General features: G+C 40.8%; 1 protein-coding gene across 3 annotated transcripts in view; it reads left to right on the forward strand.

The window, feature by feature from the left end:
• FNDC3B (fibronectin type III domain containing 3B) overlaps positions 1-19,737 on the forward strand; it is a 354,322-nt gene that overhangs the window by 229,188 nt on the left and 105,397 nt on the right. For all 3 annotated transcript variants that reach the window (XM_061168343.1, XM_061168345.1, XM_061168344.1), the window contains exon 7: positions 16,988-17,046. In XM_061168343.1, the coding sequence (XP_061024326.1) occupies positions 16,988-17,046 (59 nt within the window). The remainder of the gene's footprint in view (positions 1-16,987; positions 17,047-19,737) is intronic.

A 19,737-nucleotide genomic window follows, 5' to 3' on the forward strand; every position in this document is an offset into this window, starting at 1 on the left:
CCATAGACTATACAGTCCATGGAATTCTCCAGGCCAGAATACTGGAGTGGGTAGCTTTTCCCTTCTCCAGGGGATCTTCCCAACCCAGGGGTTGAACACAGGCCTCCCACATTGCAGGTGGATTCTATACCAGCTGAGCCACAAGGGAAGCCCAGGAATACTGGAGTGGGTAGCCTTTTCCTTCTCCAGTAGATCTTCCTGATCCAGGAATCAAACTGGGGTCTCCTGCATTGCAGGTGGATTCTTTACCAACTGAGCTATCAGGGAAGCCCTCATTTACACTGAGTTTTGTGTAATTCATAAGAATTAAAACTTCACTCAGATACTCTTGATTGCATGCAGTAAAGACATTTTGCAATATTAGAACAGATTTTAATGTGGAATCTGAGTCAATCTTTAGTTTTAAACTGTTGCTTTCTCCCGTAGCTTGGAGATGTTTTGCAGACAGTAGCTCTTAGTAGTCTCATTCTCTTAGCACTTTTATATTAGAGCGTTTAAAAAGTGGTATGATAGCTTTTGTGTTACTCATCACCTTTGGCACTGAGGATAGTTTTGTTTGCTCTTACTCTGTTTAAAGATGAGATGAAAATTTCCTGTTCTGATTGTTGGGAAACATGAAACCTGACTTTTTGACCACTTTGTACTAGGACTAGAGACCGTTTGCCTATTTGCTCCCAATTGGCTCTTCCAGCTAGGGCTAACTCAACTGGTCAGCATGCTCTTAGGAGGGAATTCTTAAGTAAACTTCGGGTTGGTGCCAGAAATAAAAATGGGGATCCATCACCTTCTAAATGCCAATAGACGGAGAGAAAGAACAACAGATCCTTTTTTTTTTTTTTTTGAGAATTATTAGTGGAAATCCCATCCACATATGAAAGCATGCTCTACAAGATAATACATTGACATTTTGGAACAAGGTTGGATTCCAACAAGGTTGGAACCATCTTGGTTCAGAGAGCCCCCTAAAGACAGCATGCTAGGAAAGGAAGCCTCTGTGATTCATAGCCTGGAAGATAAGCTTGTTATGGTAGAACACATCTGAGTAGGAAGCAAATCCTAGTGTTCATGATATTGTCAGTGCGGTACAGATCACCACTGGGCTTAAGCATAGACCTCTAATTCCAGCAGTCTGAACTAGAGGTGTAGGAGGTGTTATAAACCAGAGTTTGCCTGGAACTTAGGTGGTTGCCAACCTTGAGTGAGAAAAGGAATCCTTTCTTCTCTTACTTTCTCTGCAATAACTGTGAGAATGAGGGGTTGGAAAGATACTTGAATGTAAAAGTAATAAAGCATATTACTGTGAGCTCTGCTTGCAACTTTAGTTACATATGGGTATTTTCTTTAATAACATACTTTTACTGTTCCTGAATTAAGCTATGGTGACCACCTTTATGGAACCTAGCTAGAAACTGCCTTATGAATACCTTAAGGAAAAAAAGAAACTAATGGTTACCAGTGAGGAGAGAAGGTGGGGAGGGACAAATTAGGGGTGTGGGGTTAGATAAAGACTTCTATGTATAAAATAGATAAGCAAGAAGGATATAATGTATAGCACAGAGAATTATAGGCATTATCTTGTAAAAACTTTTAATGGAGTGTAATCTGTAAAAATACTGACTCACTATGCTATGCACCCAAAATTAATATACTATTGTAAATCAGCTGTACTTTAGTAAAAGCGAAAAGATACCCTAAGGAAAAAGTAGCTAGCTTTGTCACAACGGGGAACATTTCACAGTGCTGTGACTCTATCTCTGATTGGTGAAAGGTAGAGGTTATGGATTGCACTGGGGAAAGGACTGACCTCCAGAAGAGAGAGCGTCATTCTAGGCACAGCTGTATATAATCTTTATTTTAGATGTGGCCCTTTTACAGGCTTTAGGGACTTTTAATTTAATTCACTTTTCAGGTGAAAATTCTTCATTTGAGCCTTTGGGCATTGCTAAAGAGCATACAACCCTAAACATTCAATGCGATGGCCTTGGAACCTCCCTAATTTCTTTCTTTCCATTCTCAGTCTCTCTTCCCACTTGCTTTCACTCCTCTGAAAATTAACACCTGCCAGCGAAATCAACTTTATGCTGCTTTCACTGGAGACTGGTGTCTAAAAATCAATCCTGGCAACTAATGTAAAGTGAAATTTGGAAGACGCCTGGATTCTCATGGAGTCGTGCAAGCTGAAGTTATTAAAGAGGATTAGAGACCACAGCTGGTGAGCAGATGGAATGCTTATAATTTCACAATCTTAGGTAGCTTTAAACCTAAATCTGCACAGAACCTATTTGTGTTTTCTCTAGTTCATTTCACTTTATCCTCCTGGAATATAGCACTGGTCAGTGTGATACTTTAATTGTTGTGAATGATGAGCCTTCATAGGTCACTCACTTGCTGGAATCATTTATAATTCTGGTTGTGCAATTTCTTACTCAATTGCATTTCAGTAGCCGCTGTTAAATAATGTACTGTGAGAAGCTCAGTAGGTAGGGAGGAGGAGTAAGACTTGTAAATTTCATTCAAACTGTAGACATGAAGATGACAGTAATTACAGCTAAACTGTCCAACTGCTTGCTGCTTAAGGAAACTTGTGAGCTCTTTTTCTGTGTCCATTTGTTAGAAATTTCTGTGTTATGTGATCGAACAAGTCACCTGTATCAGCTGCCTTCAATTCCTGTACCACCTGATTGCAGGCCACTGCTCCACTTCCCCATGTCCTCCCGCCTCTTTGCTCTGGCTCATTATCCGAGGGCCTTATATGTGCACAAGGCCACCGTTAGCTCCCCAGAAATGCACTGCCTTGTACTTTCTGGCATGCTGGGGTCTCCTACACAAAGGAAAGTGTTTGCGAGACTTGCGCTCAGTGACTGAAACTAGGATCTTTACTCCACTAAGATAAAGATATTAATCTATACTCTGATGGCGGTTACTTTATCTAAGAACAGAAATTAGTACCCACCGTACACTTTGCAGTTCTTTATCCTTACTGAAAGACTTCAGCAAAATGGCTGCCACACTTCAGTCCTCGTGGAATGTCTGAAAATACAGAAAAACAGCTGGAGCCGTAAATAAGTTGAGTAGTCTGAATACACTCTATACTAGCTGGTTAGGGAGAAAACAATACGCAGATATTTCAGGTGGTGCACTGCACAGCGAACAGCTGTAGTTTATGGTCCAACATAGTCCCTATTCTTTTGGAGCCAGTATGTGCTTCTTCTCTAAAGCCACAGTCAGCTGCAAAAATATTTTAACATGTGTTTTGGAAACAATTACTGCCTAATAGTATTCTAGCCTCAAAACATCCTGAGTGATATATTTCTATACATGGGGAGGAAGGGGAGAGCATATTGAGTTACTGATGCATTGGCATGGAATAGTCAGTAGAATTAATAGGAAGTGGGTTTTGGGGATCAGCTTTTCAAATGATTTTCAGCCACTTTTTTGGACTTCTAAATTGGCTTCTGTGATTGAATATGACCTCTTATGGAAGCAGTAGTATAAACACATTTTAACTTCCACTGTAATTATTTTGTACTGAACCAAGTAGTTTAGCAATCCCTTCAGACTAATAGATGTGCTTATGTATCATAAGTAAAATTGTTCTCCCTACCCTTTTCTTATTCCCTTAGGCAGTGGGGATGGCAGGGCAAAAGGAAGTCTGGAGGTCCCCTAAGAGGAAAGAGACTGAGAATTAGAAAGCTTGGGGTTAATACTGGGTCTTTTTAGGTTTGCTTAGTGTGATCTTGAGCAAATTCTGAAAATTCTTAGCTTGTAGGATTCATATCTAGTAGATAGATATAATAATACAAATATATACGTGATACATGCATGAGATTACTGGGATTGCTATAACAAAGTACCACAAACTGGGTGGCCTAAGTAACAGACATGTAGCTTTCTCACAGTTTCTGGGGCTGGAAATCTGAGATCAGAGTGTCTGCAAGGTTTGAGGACCACAAGGGAAGGATCTGTTTTAGGTTTCTCTCCTTGGCTTATAGATGGCTGGTTTTGTCCTTTATCTTCACATCATCTTCCCTCTGTATGTGTCTATATCTAAATTTCCTCCTCTTATAAAGACATTAGTCACATAGGGCCCACCATAATGATCTTCTTTTAACTTAATTACCCGTGTAAAGACACTATCTTCAAATACAGCCATATTGTGAGATACTTGGGGTTAGGACTTAGGTGTATGAATTTTGAGTAGAATACAATTCACCCCATAACAATACATTACAAAGGGCTATCTAATGATAAGTGATAAACTATAGTTTATAATTCTTCACATTGCACTATGTATTCAAAATATTGTAATAAAGTTTTATTCTGGTGGGCACATTGATAGGAATAAAAAAGCACCATACTTTGCTTCTTTAAAACCTAAAATTTAATACACAACTGTGTTTTCATTCCATATGGTGAATTTGTAAGTCAAAAGATAACATCTTTTACTCTGGAGGAATAAGGTATAACTGTTGTGTACACACTATTCTGGTTCCTATCTCTTAGGGCATCTCTTTGTTTGACTCTTAGTTGTAAAGGTTTGTTTGGGAGGTTATTAGGAAAGTTTCACAGGAGTGGGTGACTTGCTTATTGCCAGGATCAAAGAATTCTAAATTAGTGTTTTGTTGAAGGGTAAATACTCTCTCACTTGGAAGTTTTGTGCCAATGGTGGTGTTTTGCTCAAAATGTGTAACTGCTAGACTGCTTACCATAGCTGGTAAGCCATAAATATTGGATGTGCAGTAAACTCCAAATGCAACTCTGTGGCCCTGGAATAGAGGGGAATGCAAAGAAGGAGATCCCTTCATGGAAAATGCCAGGTTTTTCATTCACTGGGATTGCAGTTGGAGGACTGTTAATTATGGAAAGAAAGGCAACCAGACAGTCACATACTCTAAGGCAGAAAGGAGAATTGGGTAGTCAGAGCAGTTGGAAGCATGCATTAATATTGCAAAAAAGAAAGACTTGCAAATACTTCTGTAGTTCAGATTTTCCTATTTGATTTAATAATTAACTGCTAAATAGGCATAATAGAGTCATCTCAAATGGTCCTTTAGAGATGTGTGATTTGTATCTACAAAAAAACTACTGTGTAACAGGAAAACTGGAAAACAACTAACTTGGCTAACAAAACCAAGGCATTTTAGCCTTAAAAACAACTTTGTGCATTCTGATTTTATTTTCTGAAATGAGATTAGTATGTAGCAGATTGAAAGGTTACCACTAGTAGATAAAATGCTCCATTCTTCTCCAGGATACTATCCAGAGTGAATTCTAAGAATTCTCAGTTGCTTAATTAGTAATGTGCTCAGTTGCATTTTTATCATCACAGGAAGCTTGATGACTTTATTGAGTTCTTTTTATTTTTATTTTTTCTGCCAGGAAGACTGTTAGCTTTGGCTATAGAAATATTTCTAATCCACATCACATGTAGAATTCTTACTGAATTAATTTAGCATGTGCATGGTTCCCAATGCAGAAATAGAAGTGTACAGATTTTTGACACAGGTTTATCATAATGTGTTATTTGATGTAATATCATAATCTATCAAGGTGTCGTCCCTTATAAGTATCTCTGCCATGACTTCTCTCATGTGCTTGTTTCTAAATATCCAGAGAATAAAAGCACAGTATGTGCATTTGTTCATAAATGGTCTCTGACCATTGATTCAGTCACGGATTCTATACCTATTCCTCTGCAGGTACTAGGTACTGGGTGATCAGTGACACATAGCAGAGACATGATCCCTCTACTCGAGAAAGTGAAAGTGAAGTCCCTCAGTCGTGTCCGACTCTTTGTGACCCCATGGACTGTAACCTACCACGTTCCTCCTTCCATGGGATTTTCCAGGCAAGGGTACCGGAGTGGGTTGCCATTTCCTTCTCCAGGAGATCTTCCCGACCCAGGAAATGGAACCCGAGTCTCCCGCATTGTAGGCAGACACTTTACCATCTGAACCACCAGGGAAGCCAAGCTTTACTGTTTTTGGAGAAGTGGAGGCTACACAGCTGACCATTAAACAACATGGGTTTGAACTTTGCAGGTCTGGATTTTTTTTTTCAATAGTAAATACTATAGTACTACGCGATCTGTGGTTGGCTGAATATGCATATGTGGAGGGACTGTATTTATGGAGGGCCTACTTTAAGTTATACATGGATTTTCAACTAAAGGATAGGTCTGCCCTGCTAATCCATATGTAGTTCAAGGGCCAGCTGCACTGTGAACAAGAACATACAGTAGAATATATACTTAAATATCGAGAGGAGGATGGGCTGTTAGGGGAGACCCTACAAAGAGAACCATCGTGGGAGGGTGATAAAGGCAGTGCTGCTGGGAAGAATGGATTTCTCAGCAGAGGCATGAAGGATGAGAAAAGGGAACCGGGCCAGGAAGGGAGGGATAGACTCACATGCATATTTTGTACTGCCCTGTCACCCTTGGATAGCTTCAAGCTTTGTCACAAATTAACCTTTTACATTTTGGTGTCTTTTAATGGAAATTTTATCATTATAATTTCTAGAACTTATTTAGATAAAATAATTACCTAGATAAAAAATTGTCAGTGTAATTTCTGAGAACCGTATTTGAAATCTTTTTTATCTCTGTTGCTCATTCCTTATTCGCTGCCCTCTTTTTTTGGTCATCTCTTTTGTTTTTTTCTTCTGTGCTATCTTTTATATTTTCATCTTGAGCAATTTTTCTTTGGCCCTTTGATTCATGACCCAAATGGGGACTTTTGATCATGGGTTTTCCCCAGGGCCTGAGGAGCTCACTGTAGACCAGGAGTTACATACCTCAGCTGTTACCCAGGTGAGCACGATTTATCACCTACAGACTTGAAAATGTGGCTGGCTGGTAAAGTGTGCCATTTATTGAGCTGGTTTGGGGTAGAAATGTAATTCTCAGACCTTTTAACTGAATTTTTACATATACATGCATGCAAAAGACGTTATTAATAGACCTACAACTTTCCTGTTTTGAACAACGGGGCATCCCATTTGGACAGCAGAGATGCCAACTGTGTGGCTCAAGAGAGTCCTTTATTTTAGACAGGAGACTGAAAATTTTAAATTCCAAGTAATTCAGTTTTATAAAAGATTTAACACGAGGCAGCAAAATCAGTGCCATATGACTTTGGTGTAGAGTAGTTTGCTTGTAAACAACTTAAGATTTCTTTCACATTGACCTTAGATTTGTCTGCTCTGTTATACATGTTTTGAAGGGTAAAAGGAAAACCTTTAAGAATAGAGCACTCTGGTCATCACAATGGTCCCAATTCTGGAAAAAAATCTCTCAGAGGTCGTATTCTTCCTGGAGATGTTTCCTGCTCACTGGCCTAATCTAACTTTTCATTTTAGTTTATTTCTCAGTTTGATGCATTTAGAATACAGACTGTTTTCTTTTTTGGATTGGGCAGATGTTGCTGTCTCTTTTGATTATCTATTTTTTTAAAGGAAATGTTGATTACGAAGAAAAAGAAATAAAACAGGATCAAGCGAAACTGAGAGCAGAAATTATATAATCCAAGAAGACCCAAATGTATTCTATGATTTTCCACTCAAAGTTTACCCTGATTCATGTTTAAGTTTCTAGACTTCAAGTTTGCTGTATTTTAAAATGTCATTTAGGATGGTTCTTGTGTTGTTTAACTTCAATTTCTGAAAGATACAGAAACAAGAAATACTTAGATGATTTTTTCCCTTCCTATTCACATTTAAATAAGAAAGTTCTTGAGTAATAGTGGCTTTTGACAAATCTAGAATTTTGGGATGAATTCTACTTAATGTTAATAAAATCTCTCACCTGCAGTCTGCACATTTTCTCACAGTTAGCCAAGTGATCTTAATCCAGAATATTTAACAGGTATTCAAAACAGAAGTCTCAAGGAAATGAACAAAGGTCACAGAAAACAGCTTGAAGGATCTCCTACTGGCTGTATTTGAGACAGTTTTAGCATTCAAAAGAATGATGGCAAAGAGTATGACAAGTTTTCTTGAGTGGAAAAGTAATTTAAAAAAATAATAATGCATGACTTCATAGATGCATAAAGGTGTGGGAGAGGAAACTAATTAATATAGAAAGAATGATAGAATTAGGAATGTCACCATCTTACAACTATCAATATAGTAATATCTTCTGACAGCAATCGTTAATATTTACTTTAACCATCAGGTCAAAGGGGAAGAGGGTGCCTTTGACAACAGGGAAGCATGTCACATAATACTGGAACTAAGTGACCCAAGTGCTGAACATCCCCAAAAGGTTCACACTGACATCGTGTGCTTCCTTATGTGATGGAATAGGAGGTACATTCATATAGAGCTCTTGACAAACATTTTTAGCATGAGTCTAACTATGAGGGAATAGTCACACAATCCAGATAGTTTTATATGCTCTAAGAAAACTGGTCTGGACAGTTCAAAAATATTAACTTAAGACAAAAATTATGGGAGATTTTTGTTCTAGATTAAAGGAGACTAATGCAGCACATGTTCCTTGATTGGATCCTCGAGAGGACGTTACAGACATATTGGAATGACTGGGGAAGTTTGAGTATGGAATACAGATTAGATTTTATTCTCTCAGTGTTAACTCTCTTGGTTGTGATGTTATTGTGGTTATGTACAAGAAGATCCTTGTTTTTAGGAAATACATGCTGAAGTTTTGGGGGTAAAATGTCATAAAATCAATAACTTCCTTTCAAATAGTTCTGAAAAAAAACTAATTTTTAGTTTTTTAAGTGTATGTATGTATAGAGACAAAACGTGAACATGCAGGTATAGCAAAATGTTAATGATTGGTCAGTGTAGGTGAAGGGCATGTGGTGGCTCATAGTACTGTTCTTTCACTTTTCTATAAATTGGTAATGTTTCTAATATATTTGTGCAGATCAGGCAATTTCACAGAAAATTTTCCATCTCCAGATTTTCTGGAAAAATGGTAGTCTGTCACCTGAGATTCCTTGGATCCTGCTTAGTGATAATTGGATACATAACAGCTGCCTCCTTTAGAAAGGGTGAAGCATTTTTCAGTTTTTCACAGTCTTTACTCTTCCCTTTTGCCTGATACATGTCTACTAACTCCTTGACATCACCTGCCGGGTGACTATATGCATTTGTTGATTTCCTCAGTGAGGTAGGTTGTACCATTGGATGATAAAGCTATTTCCATATGCCAGAACTCTGGTAGGTTATGTAGAGCCCTAGCACATGAAGTTAACACTGGATCTGGGTAGCACTTGACATGGTTCTCATATCAGCTGATGAGCTTCACTGGGTTCTTTGGTTATAGGCTGAGTATCTGTCATCCCCAAATGCATATAATTTTGTCATGAGAGACATCAAATTTTAAAATGTGTTTGTAAAAACTGTTCAAAACTTGCTCAGGAGGTGGTATAAATATTAAAATTCTCTTTCAGATTTAATGTGTTACAAAATTGGGCTCTCTGGATTCTGTCTTGCAAAATCAGTTGAACAGTCTTGCAAAATTATTGAATACACTACTTGAAAGGTTTTCTGTGTGACATGCCAAATCTTTTAAGGGAGAAAACATTTTGTGGAAACGTTTGTAGATGCCAGTGCAGAAAGTAGGGTATAAGCTTCAATTACCTTTGTAAGTCGTTCTATCCTATGTTTAAGTGATTGCTTTCCTGTTCCACACCCAGGGAGGGCACCAGGTCTTTCTGGGTAATCATGGCGCTCAGCCTTCCCCCAAAATAAAAGAGCTATATCTGGTACAGGTTAGGGCTCAGTTAGCCAGTGATCTGGTTCAAACACACAGAGGGAAGGAAAGAAAAGGACTAGTGCTAGAGTCAGGCTTGCCAGGCAAGCATATCTACCTCATACTTGATCCATTTTTGTGGGTTTTTCATCCCTATGTAATTTGCTGTTCTTGAAAACACTAGCAGCATCCCTCCAGTTCCATGCATTTATATGAGTTTTGCCTTGTGAAGTAAACAATGAGAATTTTTCTTAGAGAATTTGACAGAAGTGAACGTAGAATCTCCTAGTATTTTAGGTAGAATCCATCTAGTTTCATCCATCCACTTCAGTTGGCATCACAGGATGTGTTTGAGAGAGAAACTTGAGTTGACCTGAGGTTCAGCAAGAGTAACGTATTTGGGGCTTTCCCCTTTCATTAAAGCCCCAGATCTCACACTTCCATGCCTGATTAACTAAATTGTAGTATAGCTTTTGCCCAAAGAGACCCATTTTACGTACAGATAGACTGATGTGAATATTCCAAGTAGGGCTTTGCTCAAATCTTGGGCTAGGACAGAAAATCACTCTTTCTCCAGAATTCCAGAAATAGCAACAAAATCTTAGAGGAAATTAGCCTCCCTTGTCCCATTTACCTTCTCCAGTCTTCTCTCCCGTCCAGCTGGGCACACCAGCTGCAGAAGGAATTCATCTCTCATCTTCTGCTTTCTCTAAGGTTCCAGGCTCTATCTGGAACCCAAGTTGCTCTTGAAAATGTTTTCCTAGACTGAAACGCAACTTCCCACAACATATGTTCACCTATCTGCTGCTTTCTTGTCCACTGTTGAGTCTGATGTTGCCTTGTCTGTCTTTCAGGATTTCACATGAAGTAACCACTTAACCAGCTAAATGGCTGGAAAGCTGTTCGTCTTTGCATTTGTAGCATCAGGATGATTGATAACTGAAGATATTTCTGGCACATTTGTCTTTGGGGATTAACTGTATTGTCTTTATGTTTCATGAATTTATTCTTTATAATTTTGCACACTCTTTTAATATTTGTATTTAACACCACTGTGGATCATAATTACTAAATGGAAATTCTTAGGTAGTTAACCTTACTTTTGTATTCAGTTATTGATTCCTCCTTTCTCCATACAGGATAAGTAATATTTTAAAATATGAAGATGCAGATTCATTTTTCTGATTAGTAAAGCAATTCGATAAGCATTTGTAAACTGTAAACTGTCATTCCTTCACCTTCATTTATTCTCATCAGCATTAGTAGGCGTTGACTAGATAGCCAATGTGTCCCTGTTATTGAGTCATTTTTTTCTCTTTTTCATCCAGAAGTACTGTTTATTTCTGTTCAGTTAGTTATATATTGAATGTTTGCTTTTGATTTTAAGCCTCTTATCCTAAAAATGGGCATGACCAGAAGTTGCATATTTTCCATGCCCTTAGTTTATTATGTATAATTGTTAAAGAGAGTAGCTAAGTCAGCTCCTTGGCAAATCTGAGAGAGCATATTATGTTATGCTGGGCATATCTGTAAATGAGCCCTCTGGATGAGAGCTAGACAGAAGGGTTACAGAGAAATAATGCTGATGTCATGTCTTTGGAATGAAGGGGCTGCTGTCACAACCATAAATGCATTCTATAGCTAGCAGCTAAGTGTCTAGCACTATTCCTCTTCTAAGAAGGGAAAAAAATGTGAAACAAGCCAAAGAAAAAAATTGTGTTTATAAAGTGGGATATTTTAATTAATTTAGGCCTTGCTGTTATACAAACAGTCTGAACTTACAGTTCTTTTTGGAACAAACATGAAAACCATTATTTGTGGAAAGTTTAAATTTCACATGACACATATTCCCTCTGTGTGTGGGGTTGTTTTTTGTTTTGTTTGTGTCCTTTTTCAGAAAAATGTATTTGCTTTGCTAGTGTATTTTTATTTTAAGCTTCCCTTTGCTAAAAATGCTTTATTTTCTTGGGTGGAGATGTGCATTTAGGAGGGAAGAGGGTATAAGTTGCTTAGTTGAAGTTCTCCTTCCCTTTTTTTGGCCTTTCCAAATAGGGTAGTTTTCACCTCACTGGGGCATGTTTAAACTAGAGGCTTCCATCTTAATTCCTTTTTAAGAAATTCCCTACCCCCAAAGTGTCCATGTCTACAAAATAAAATGCTTCCCACCCTCTCTATTGGGGCTTCCCTGGTGGCTCAAATGGTAAAGAATCTGCCTGCAATGCAGGAGACCTGGGTTCGATCCCTAGGTTGGGAAGATCCCCTGGAGCAGGACATGGCAACCCACTCCAGTATTCTTGCCTTGAGAATTCCATGGCTAGAGGAACCTGGCGGGCTACAGTCCATGGAGTTGTAAAGAGTCAGACTCAACTGAAGCACCTAACACACGCACTCACACCCACACCCACCACCCACCCAGCCCCACGGCCCCCCACCCACCCCATTTGGCAAGCTATCTGAGAATACCCTGTAATCTTTTTTTACTGATCATAGCCTTCACTGCAGGGAAAAGACTTTTAAATCTTAAGAAGGTGATGATATAAAAGGTGAGTTATCATGTCTGCCCACTTCAGCCGTGGTCACAATCAAAATTGAAGCACGTGGTTTTAATCTGTTTTTTTGCCTTATGGCAGCTTCAATGTGAGGAGAAAGAAACACAAAGTTGGCTTATAAGATTTGCCTCTGGATAAATTTACTTGTTGCAAAACCAGAGGGCAGAAGGCAGCCCTGATAATGGAGAAAGAGCCCCTTTCTTCCCACACAGCCTTACCCTTCTCCCTCTTCCGGACAATCTCTTGTTCACATAGACACACACCAAATTCTTGGGGGTCCTGGGAGGACATAAAACAAACAAGACACAGTTTCCTCTTTAAACTTGATTTGAAAGGTATCCTAATGGCAAAATCATCAGAACTGTTCTTCCTTGTTTTGTTAATTTTTGTGAGGGGATTAATTATTTTTTTTTTCTCCTTTCTCACACACTCATGGTGTGTGTGAGAGTGCAATAGAGGTAGAGAAAAAGACATCATGTAAGCAAGCAGAAGCAAGATCCAGCTCTGAAACAGACTTTGTAGAGCTGGTCTCCTAGGCTGTTCAATGGGAAGGGTAATAATGCATAGACTACTCCCAGGCACTGTTAAATCTTGCTTAGGGAGAGGTCTGAGTTAATTGAGTTATTTAGGTGGTAGAATCCTGGATTTGGGCATTGTCATACCAGAAAGTTAGCTTTCACACTAGAGTTTATTTTATATGTGGTAAGTAACTGTCACTTTAGCTCAGTTAAACAAATTTTATTTTCACTCTTGTTTGTGCAGATTGTGTGCCTGGCATTTACTTTTTTCTCTTAGTCTGTGACAACACAAATGGAAAAGCATGAAATAAATGTAGTGTGGATGCATTTTCTTCTTTTCTCCTTATTCACAATTCAGAATCTTGAAAGAAAGAAGGCATCCAGTCTAGCTTTGATACCACATTTCTCCCGATATAATAGGGTGATGATCGTCCTGTCACTACCTGTCCTCCTCACGCCCTGCCCTTTGTATTTTTGATCTTCTCAGAATCCTTTGTTTATTTGGCTCCATCCATGGCCTACTTTTTCTTTTTCTTCCTTTCCTCGTATGGCTTGTCCCCCAAAGGCCTTTGCTCTAATCATCTGACAGCTTTTTCAGAATTTAAGAAAGAAACCCCACAACACAGACCCTCTCGTGGGGCTTGTGGTGTCCCGGCTGCCCCCTCCTCTCTCCCATCCATCTCAGCACAAACACCCTCTCCTCTCCCCTGTCCACGCCCTCTCCCTCGGGACTCCTCATTCCTGGTGATGCAGCCAGAGGTTCCATCTTGCTCTGGGACACCTGACGTGACTTCACTTGTGCTCCTGGGGAAATAAATCCTCCTCGTCTGTCCCTCAGCCTCACTCCTCAGTCGACAAAGACATGGTGCAGGTTTTGTGCTCCGAACTGAAGGCGCAAACTGTGATGTCCAGGAAAGACTGCAGTTCTGCCTTCTGCTGTAAAATGGAGTGGAAAATGTCTGTCTTGCCAAGAAGGTTGTAAAGATGAGCATGGTGACGGTGCCTGGCCAGCGCATGTCTACATGCTCAGGAAATACCAGCTCTCCTTATTATAAGACAGACACAAGAAGTCCTGACCTCTCTCTGGAAGTTGTTTAGTTGTTTTTCTCTCAGTCAGCCTTTCATTTGTATGTCTGGCTCTTACCTGAAACCTGTTTTTTTTTTTTTTTTTTTTTCCAGTCTTAAGCAGATCTTTCTCCCCACCCCGCACCTCCTTCTAACTCAACCTCCTTTCCCACTTTTCCTTTTTCTGTCACCTGTGTGTGTTTGAAAGCTGGCTGGGGGAAGAAGGTCTTCAATTTTTTTTTTTTTAAACACTCTTTCTTGCCCTATGTCTAGTTATAGTCCAGAGGATTCTTCCTTTGCAGAGCTCTTCAATCCTTTCTTTGTTGGATAGGCGATCATCTCTCTTCTCGTCTACAACTTTATTAAGCCATCGCCAACCTTTTTGGCACCAGGGACTGGTTTTGGGGAAGATAGTTTTTCCACAGACAGGGTGTCGAGGGTGGTCAGGCAGTAATGGGAGTGATGGGGATCTGAGATGAAGCTTCCCTTGCTCACCTGCCTACCTTCACCTCCTGCTGTGCGGCCTGGTTCCTAACAGGTCATGGGGCGGGGGAAGGTTGGTGGTGGTTGGGGACCCCTGCTTTATTACCTCAAAAATAGGGTTTGGCTTCTTGTCCTGAGACATTTTAAATGTCAGGACAGCTAGCTGTTTTAATGTATCTAGTGTTTGAATTGTATCTCTGTTGAATGTTTGAAACCATAGGGTCCTTCAAACTCTGGAATAACCAGTGATTCAGAAGGTTTTGTCTTTAACAACTGAAGCAGTTCCTTTATTGCAACTGTGCTCATGTGTTTTTTACTGACAATTAACTTCTCAGATACACAGTATTTACAGTTGGCTCAGTAGGAATTCCCAGAAAACGTGAGGATATATTTTGACTTAGGGGTCTAGTCCATTGTCTATATCTTAACACGGATACCTGGTTATAAATGAGCTTAGGACATTCAGTCTTTTGAAGGTGAATTTTCTTTTAGTTGCAGTTTTTAAAAATATGATACTGCCACCAACCCATTTGTTTTTCTCACCAAAATAAAGGTAAACATGTTCTGCCAAGCAGAATGCAATGGGGAAAAAAAAGGAACTGATCCCTTTAAGGTGGAGCCAACTAGAAGTTCTTGTTATTTCTTATGTAGGCTTGGTTTATTTACTGAGTCAACAAGTATGCATTGGGCTCTGACTCTGCAGGATCTATGCGAGGCACTCTGGGCTGCATTGTGTGTGTGTCCTACAATGGGGCCTGGAGCTGAAGTGTACGCTGTGGCCTCTTCTCGTGTCCCCCACACGTGAAACTAGGGGTGGCATTTTTAAGTGCTAGAAAAAAAGAATGTGTGTCAGAGGTCTTTATGTGACCCACAAGGTTTAAAATAATTTAACTGTCTGGTTATCAGCAGAAATGTATGGGCTTTCCTAGGTGGCACAGTGGTAAAGAATCTGCATGCCAAAGCAGGAGACACAAGAGACACAGGTTCGATCCCTGGGGTGGGAAAGATCCTCTGGAGAAGGGAATGGCTACCCACTCCAGTATTCTTGCTTGGAGAATTCCATGGACAGAGGAGCCTGGCAGGCTACCGCCTGTGGGGTCTCAAAGAGTCAGACACGACTAAGTGACTAACACTTTGACTTTTTCAAATTATTGACAGAAAAAAATGTATCTGCTCCAGATCTATAGTTTATCTTCCTTCCTCAAGCTTTTATTTTAGCAGAAAAGAAGTAATAAATGAGGGAACAATTAAACAGGAGAATTAATGTATGGTTTTGATGACCGCTGGACAAGAGAATAAGTAGGATAGGAGAATGACTGGAGGAAACCTGAGGTTGAGGTGGGATTCTTTGAAATTAGACTTGATCATTGTGAATGCACAGTCTGTGAAGAGCTGGGCTTACTAACCTGTTCTCACCCCTAGTCCATTCCCCTCTCCTCCTCCAAATGTCTGCTTGCCCGTAGTATTCAGCGGATGTTGGTTCGTAGGAAACTTCTAGAACTTCTATCTCTTGGAGAGCCTATACCATGGCACCTGTCACTCTGTAATCACCTATTTGCTTCCATTCCTCACCCCCAACCCCACCCCTCACTAGACTTGAAATATCTTGGGGTCAAGGACATGTCTTGGTAATCATGTATCTCTAGGTATATAGCTCATAAACTAGTTGAACAGTTAAGTTAATCTGTAGATTCGAAATTAGATTCCATCAAGCAAGTTGTGAAAATCAGATGTTTCCTTTAGCAAAACAGGTTCTTAAGTTTAAATTCTGTCATTTATCCTATTTATACATATCCTTCCCACCCCATCCTCTCTCCTCCAAGCAATTTTCCCCTTTCATTTCAAAAACAATTCTTGCTCCACCCTAAAACTTGCCCATCTCCCCATCTTATTTAAAAATACTATCCTTTCAGCTGATCCAGCCCCAAACTAGGGATACTCTTTGATTCTTCACATTCCCTCATCCTTGCCTATCATGCCCTTTCCTTTAGCACCTATACCTCTAGAACCATACCTGTTTTTAGCATCTTTACTACCACCCCCAGCTCAGGCCACTTCCACCCTTCACCTGGACCAGTGTAGCAGTGTGCTGACTGGTCTTTCTGCTCCCACTCATAGCTTCCATATATCCATTATTCATGCAGACAAGCAGATATTTTCAAACTCAAAATAATAGTGTGTCAGTCCCTCCACTAAAACACACCAGTGGTTTCTTACCAAAGTTAGAATAAAAATTGAGTTTAAAAATCTGAACTCACAGCCCTACATGAACTGACCCCTATCTTCAACCTCATCTCCTTATTGCTGTCAGCTTCTAGCTGCACTGGTCTCCTCTGTTTCCTCCTCAGGGTTCTCTATTCCCTGTTGCCAGTTGAATTATTAGGTGGAATTCCGTGTTAATCTAGTCAGCTCTGTGAATATGTAAACCAATAGTAGTGTCAAGTTAGCACAATCACAGTGAAATCCGTACCCCCAAAGACGTCCCCATTCCTGATTTTTATCATCATGCTGTGGTACCGAAAGCTCATGGTAATAGGCAACTGACTTAATGATAACTCTTGTTAAAGGCCCTGGGAAAGGAAGTTGACAACCTTACTGACTTCTAATGGTGTTAACTGATTTCTCTTTTTCTCCCTCTTTTTGCCATGCAGAGTATGAGCTGGAAGTAAAGAGGGTGCAAGACATTCTTTCGGGAATAGAGAAGCCACAGGTATGTCTTCTGGATTTCTCAGTATAAATGGCGCTCTTTTAAGTATTTCAAACATGCTTTTCTTTTACCACACAGTAGGTAAGCAAAAGGGCCCCTTCCCATTGCAGATTATTCATAAACTATGAAATAGAGCTGTTATTAATGGAGCATGAAAATATAAAACAGCAGTCTTCTGTTTAGTCATCATCCACTAAAATGTCTTCTTTATTTAGATATTCTGAATGCAATTAGGTATTCATCCCAACATCCAAGGATACACCAACACCACCACCACCACCCCCACACATACAAGGTCCACAGAAAAGTTTTCTTTTGGTAATTTCCCTTTACCTGTGTAAATGTAGTAATAATAATTTTTTGAAAACCTCAGTAATTCAAAGTATTTTTCCAGGTAAATTTCAAAAGATACTTAAATATTAGCTGAGTAAAATAAGTCCAAACTGTAATGGCAAGGAAAAAAAAACTGGTGGGAGTAGTGATATTGTGAGATTTCAGTTTGATTTTGCCAGATGATTTGAAATTCAAGTGAAAAATTCAGAATGTTGATTCAGCCTTTCATCTGCGTTTAGAGAGCCAAAGTTCTTTGGAGGGTTTTCTAGCTGAATTGGAAAACCTTACTTCTTCATGTGTTTCAAATACTGAGACTTTTAACAGAAGGGTCCAAATATGCCTCAGGGCACATAGTTGAGTTTGACTCAACCTAAAAACATGAGGTGTGCCGGACTCTGGGCACAATGCGGCACTTGTGGAGGAGCAGGGTGTTGATGCTGGGTTGGGGAGTCTGCACTTAAGCCAGTAAGGAGCAGGTTGCCGCTGAGAGTTTGCGAGCAAAGAAGCTATATAATCAGGACTGTACTTTTAGGAGGATCAAACAGTGGGCAGGTGCCGCGCAGTGAGCAGAGAGAGGACGGACCCAGGGAGACAAGACAAGTGTTAGGAATGTGTAACTGTAGTGCTGGTGAGAGACCGTGGGAGTCAGAGTTAGGGTGATGCCCCAGGTGCGGCAAGGAGAGGATGGACACGAGAGCCTTTCTAGAGAAATCCATCAGGCGCGCCAACCTGTTAGATATCAGGTGTCACGGATAGCTGGGCTTTCAGGCTGAGACGCCTCCTCTCAGGGGTTGCTCCCTCGGAGCTGGCTGCCCTGACTTTTGGCCCATCAGGTGGGATGCTGCACTCAATGTTTGGTACCACTGGTCTTTCTTCAGCCTCGCTGCGTGTATGTGATGTATTGTAGTTTCCCTGCTTTTGTGTCTTTCCCAGTCATTTGTGAGTTCCTCCAGAAAAGTTCATGTCCGTGTCCTTTTTCTATCCTCAGTGCCGTTCTTAGACATGTGGAGTTTGTTTCACAAGCAGGGTGTCCAGGAAGACGAGTGAGTGGGCAGTCCAAAGGACCTGGTAGATCAGTGCCGTGGAGAGAGCAGTGAGAGAGCCGTGGGGGACACATGCGAGGTGGTGGCAGGGGTGGATGACAGCATTGCGGGCGGGGCAGAGTGCGGGGAGAGATTAGAGCAGGCTTGAGGGCAGAGTCATAAAGCAGGCGAACGTGTCCAGTGCCGCAGAAAGAACCCATGCGGGACTCAGAAGTCATCAGCGTGAGAAGGCAGGGGGACAGTGTGGTTGACTGTCCCAGCTGCACTCAGACAGCTTCATCTGGTCTCTGTCATGTACACACACACACAGTGTTTTTCTGAGTTATACCCGGTCATTTCTTTACTGCAGATGACAGAGTCTATTTCTGAGGATCATGTGGCTGCAGTAAGATAAAAACAGTATTTATATGCATTGGTCCTTATCCCAATTCAGTGTTTATTAAGCGCTAAAACCTTTCCAGGTTTTACAGCAAGGTAGACAGGTTTTTGTGTAAATAGTCATGATGTTCAGTGTACTTATAATCAGATTGTTATCTGAGAGGTCAAAAAGTCCCAAGTGGGGCTCATTTGGCTAAAATCAAGGTATCAGCCTAGGCTACACCCCTCTCTGGGGCAAATCTGTTTCCTTACCCCTTCCACTGTCTAGAGGCTGCCCGCATTGCTTGCTCACACCCGTTCCATTCTCATACCTCCTTCTCCTGACTCTGACTTTCCTGCCTCCCTCTTTTACCTACAAAGACACTTGTTACTACCTCAGGCCCACCAGGATAAGCCAGGGTAGTCCCTTCCTCTCAAGGTCCTTCACTTAATCATATCTGCAGAGTCTCTTTTTACCTTTTAGGTTCCAGGGATTACAATTCAGACATCTTGAGGGAGGCATGTTGTTCTTCTGTCCACCACAACCACCATTGGTCCCCACATAAACCTCTGCTGGGTGACAGCCCACCCATCCTTCTGCTCCCAATTAATTATTTGCACCATTATTCTCCCTTCCTTCCTCTCCTCTGCCCTCTGTCTGAAGTTCATGTCCATGGTTGTGTCTTATTCATCTTTGTGCCCCGGTACCTCGCACTGTCCTTGGCACAATGTGAGCCCTTAACAAACATTTGGTAAATGTGTGGCAGAATGCAGTGGCTGTAGTGAGGCTCCACCGGGTGAGACAGATGCTGGTAGCCTGGCCCACTCAGATGAGGCTCAGCCAGCCTGATGGGGTGTGGGGCCGGCTGGGAGCAAGGGTGGGAGGCAGCAGCATGGAGGGCCAGTTGGGGGGGGTCCTGTGAGTTGGGGCCCAGCATGGCCACTAGCTGTCTTTGTGACC

This window comes from Dama dama, chromosome 19 (genome assembly GCF_033118175.1).
Source record: "Dama dama isolate Ldn47 chromosome 19, ASM3311817v1, whole genome shotgun sequence".
Taxonomy (NCBI): domain Eukaryota; kingdom Metazoa; phylum Chordata; class Mammalia; order Artiodactyla; family Cervidae; genus Dama; species Dama dama.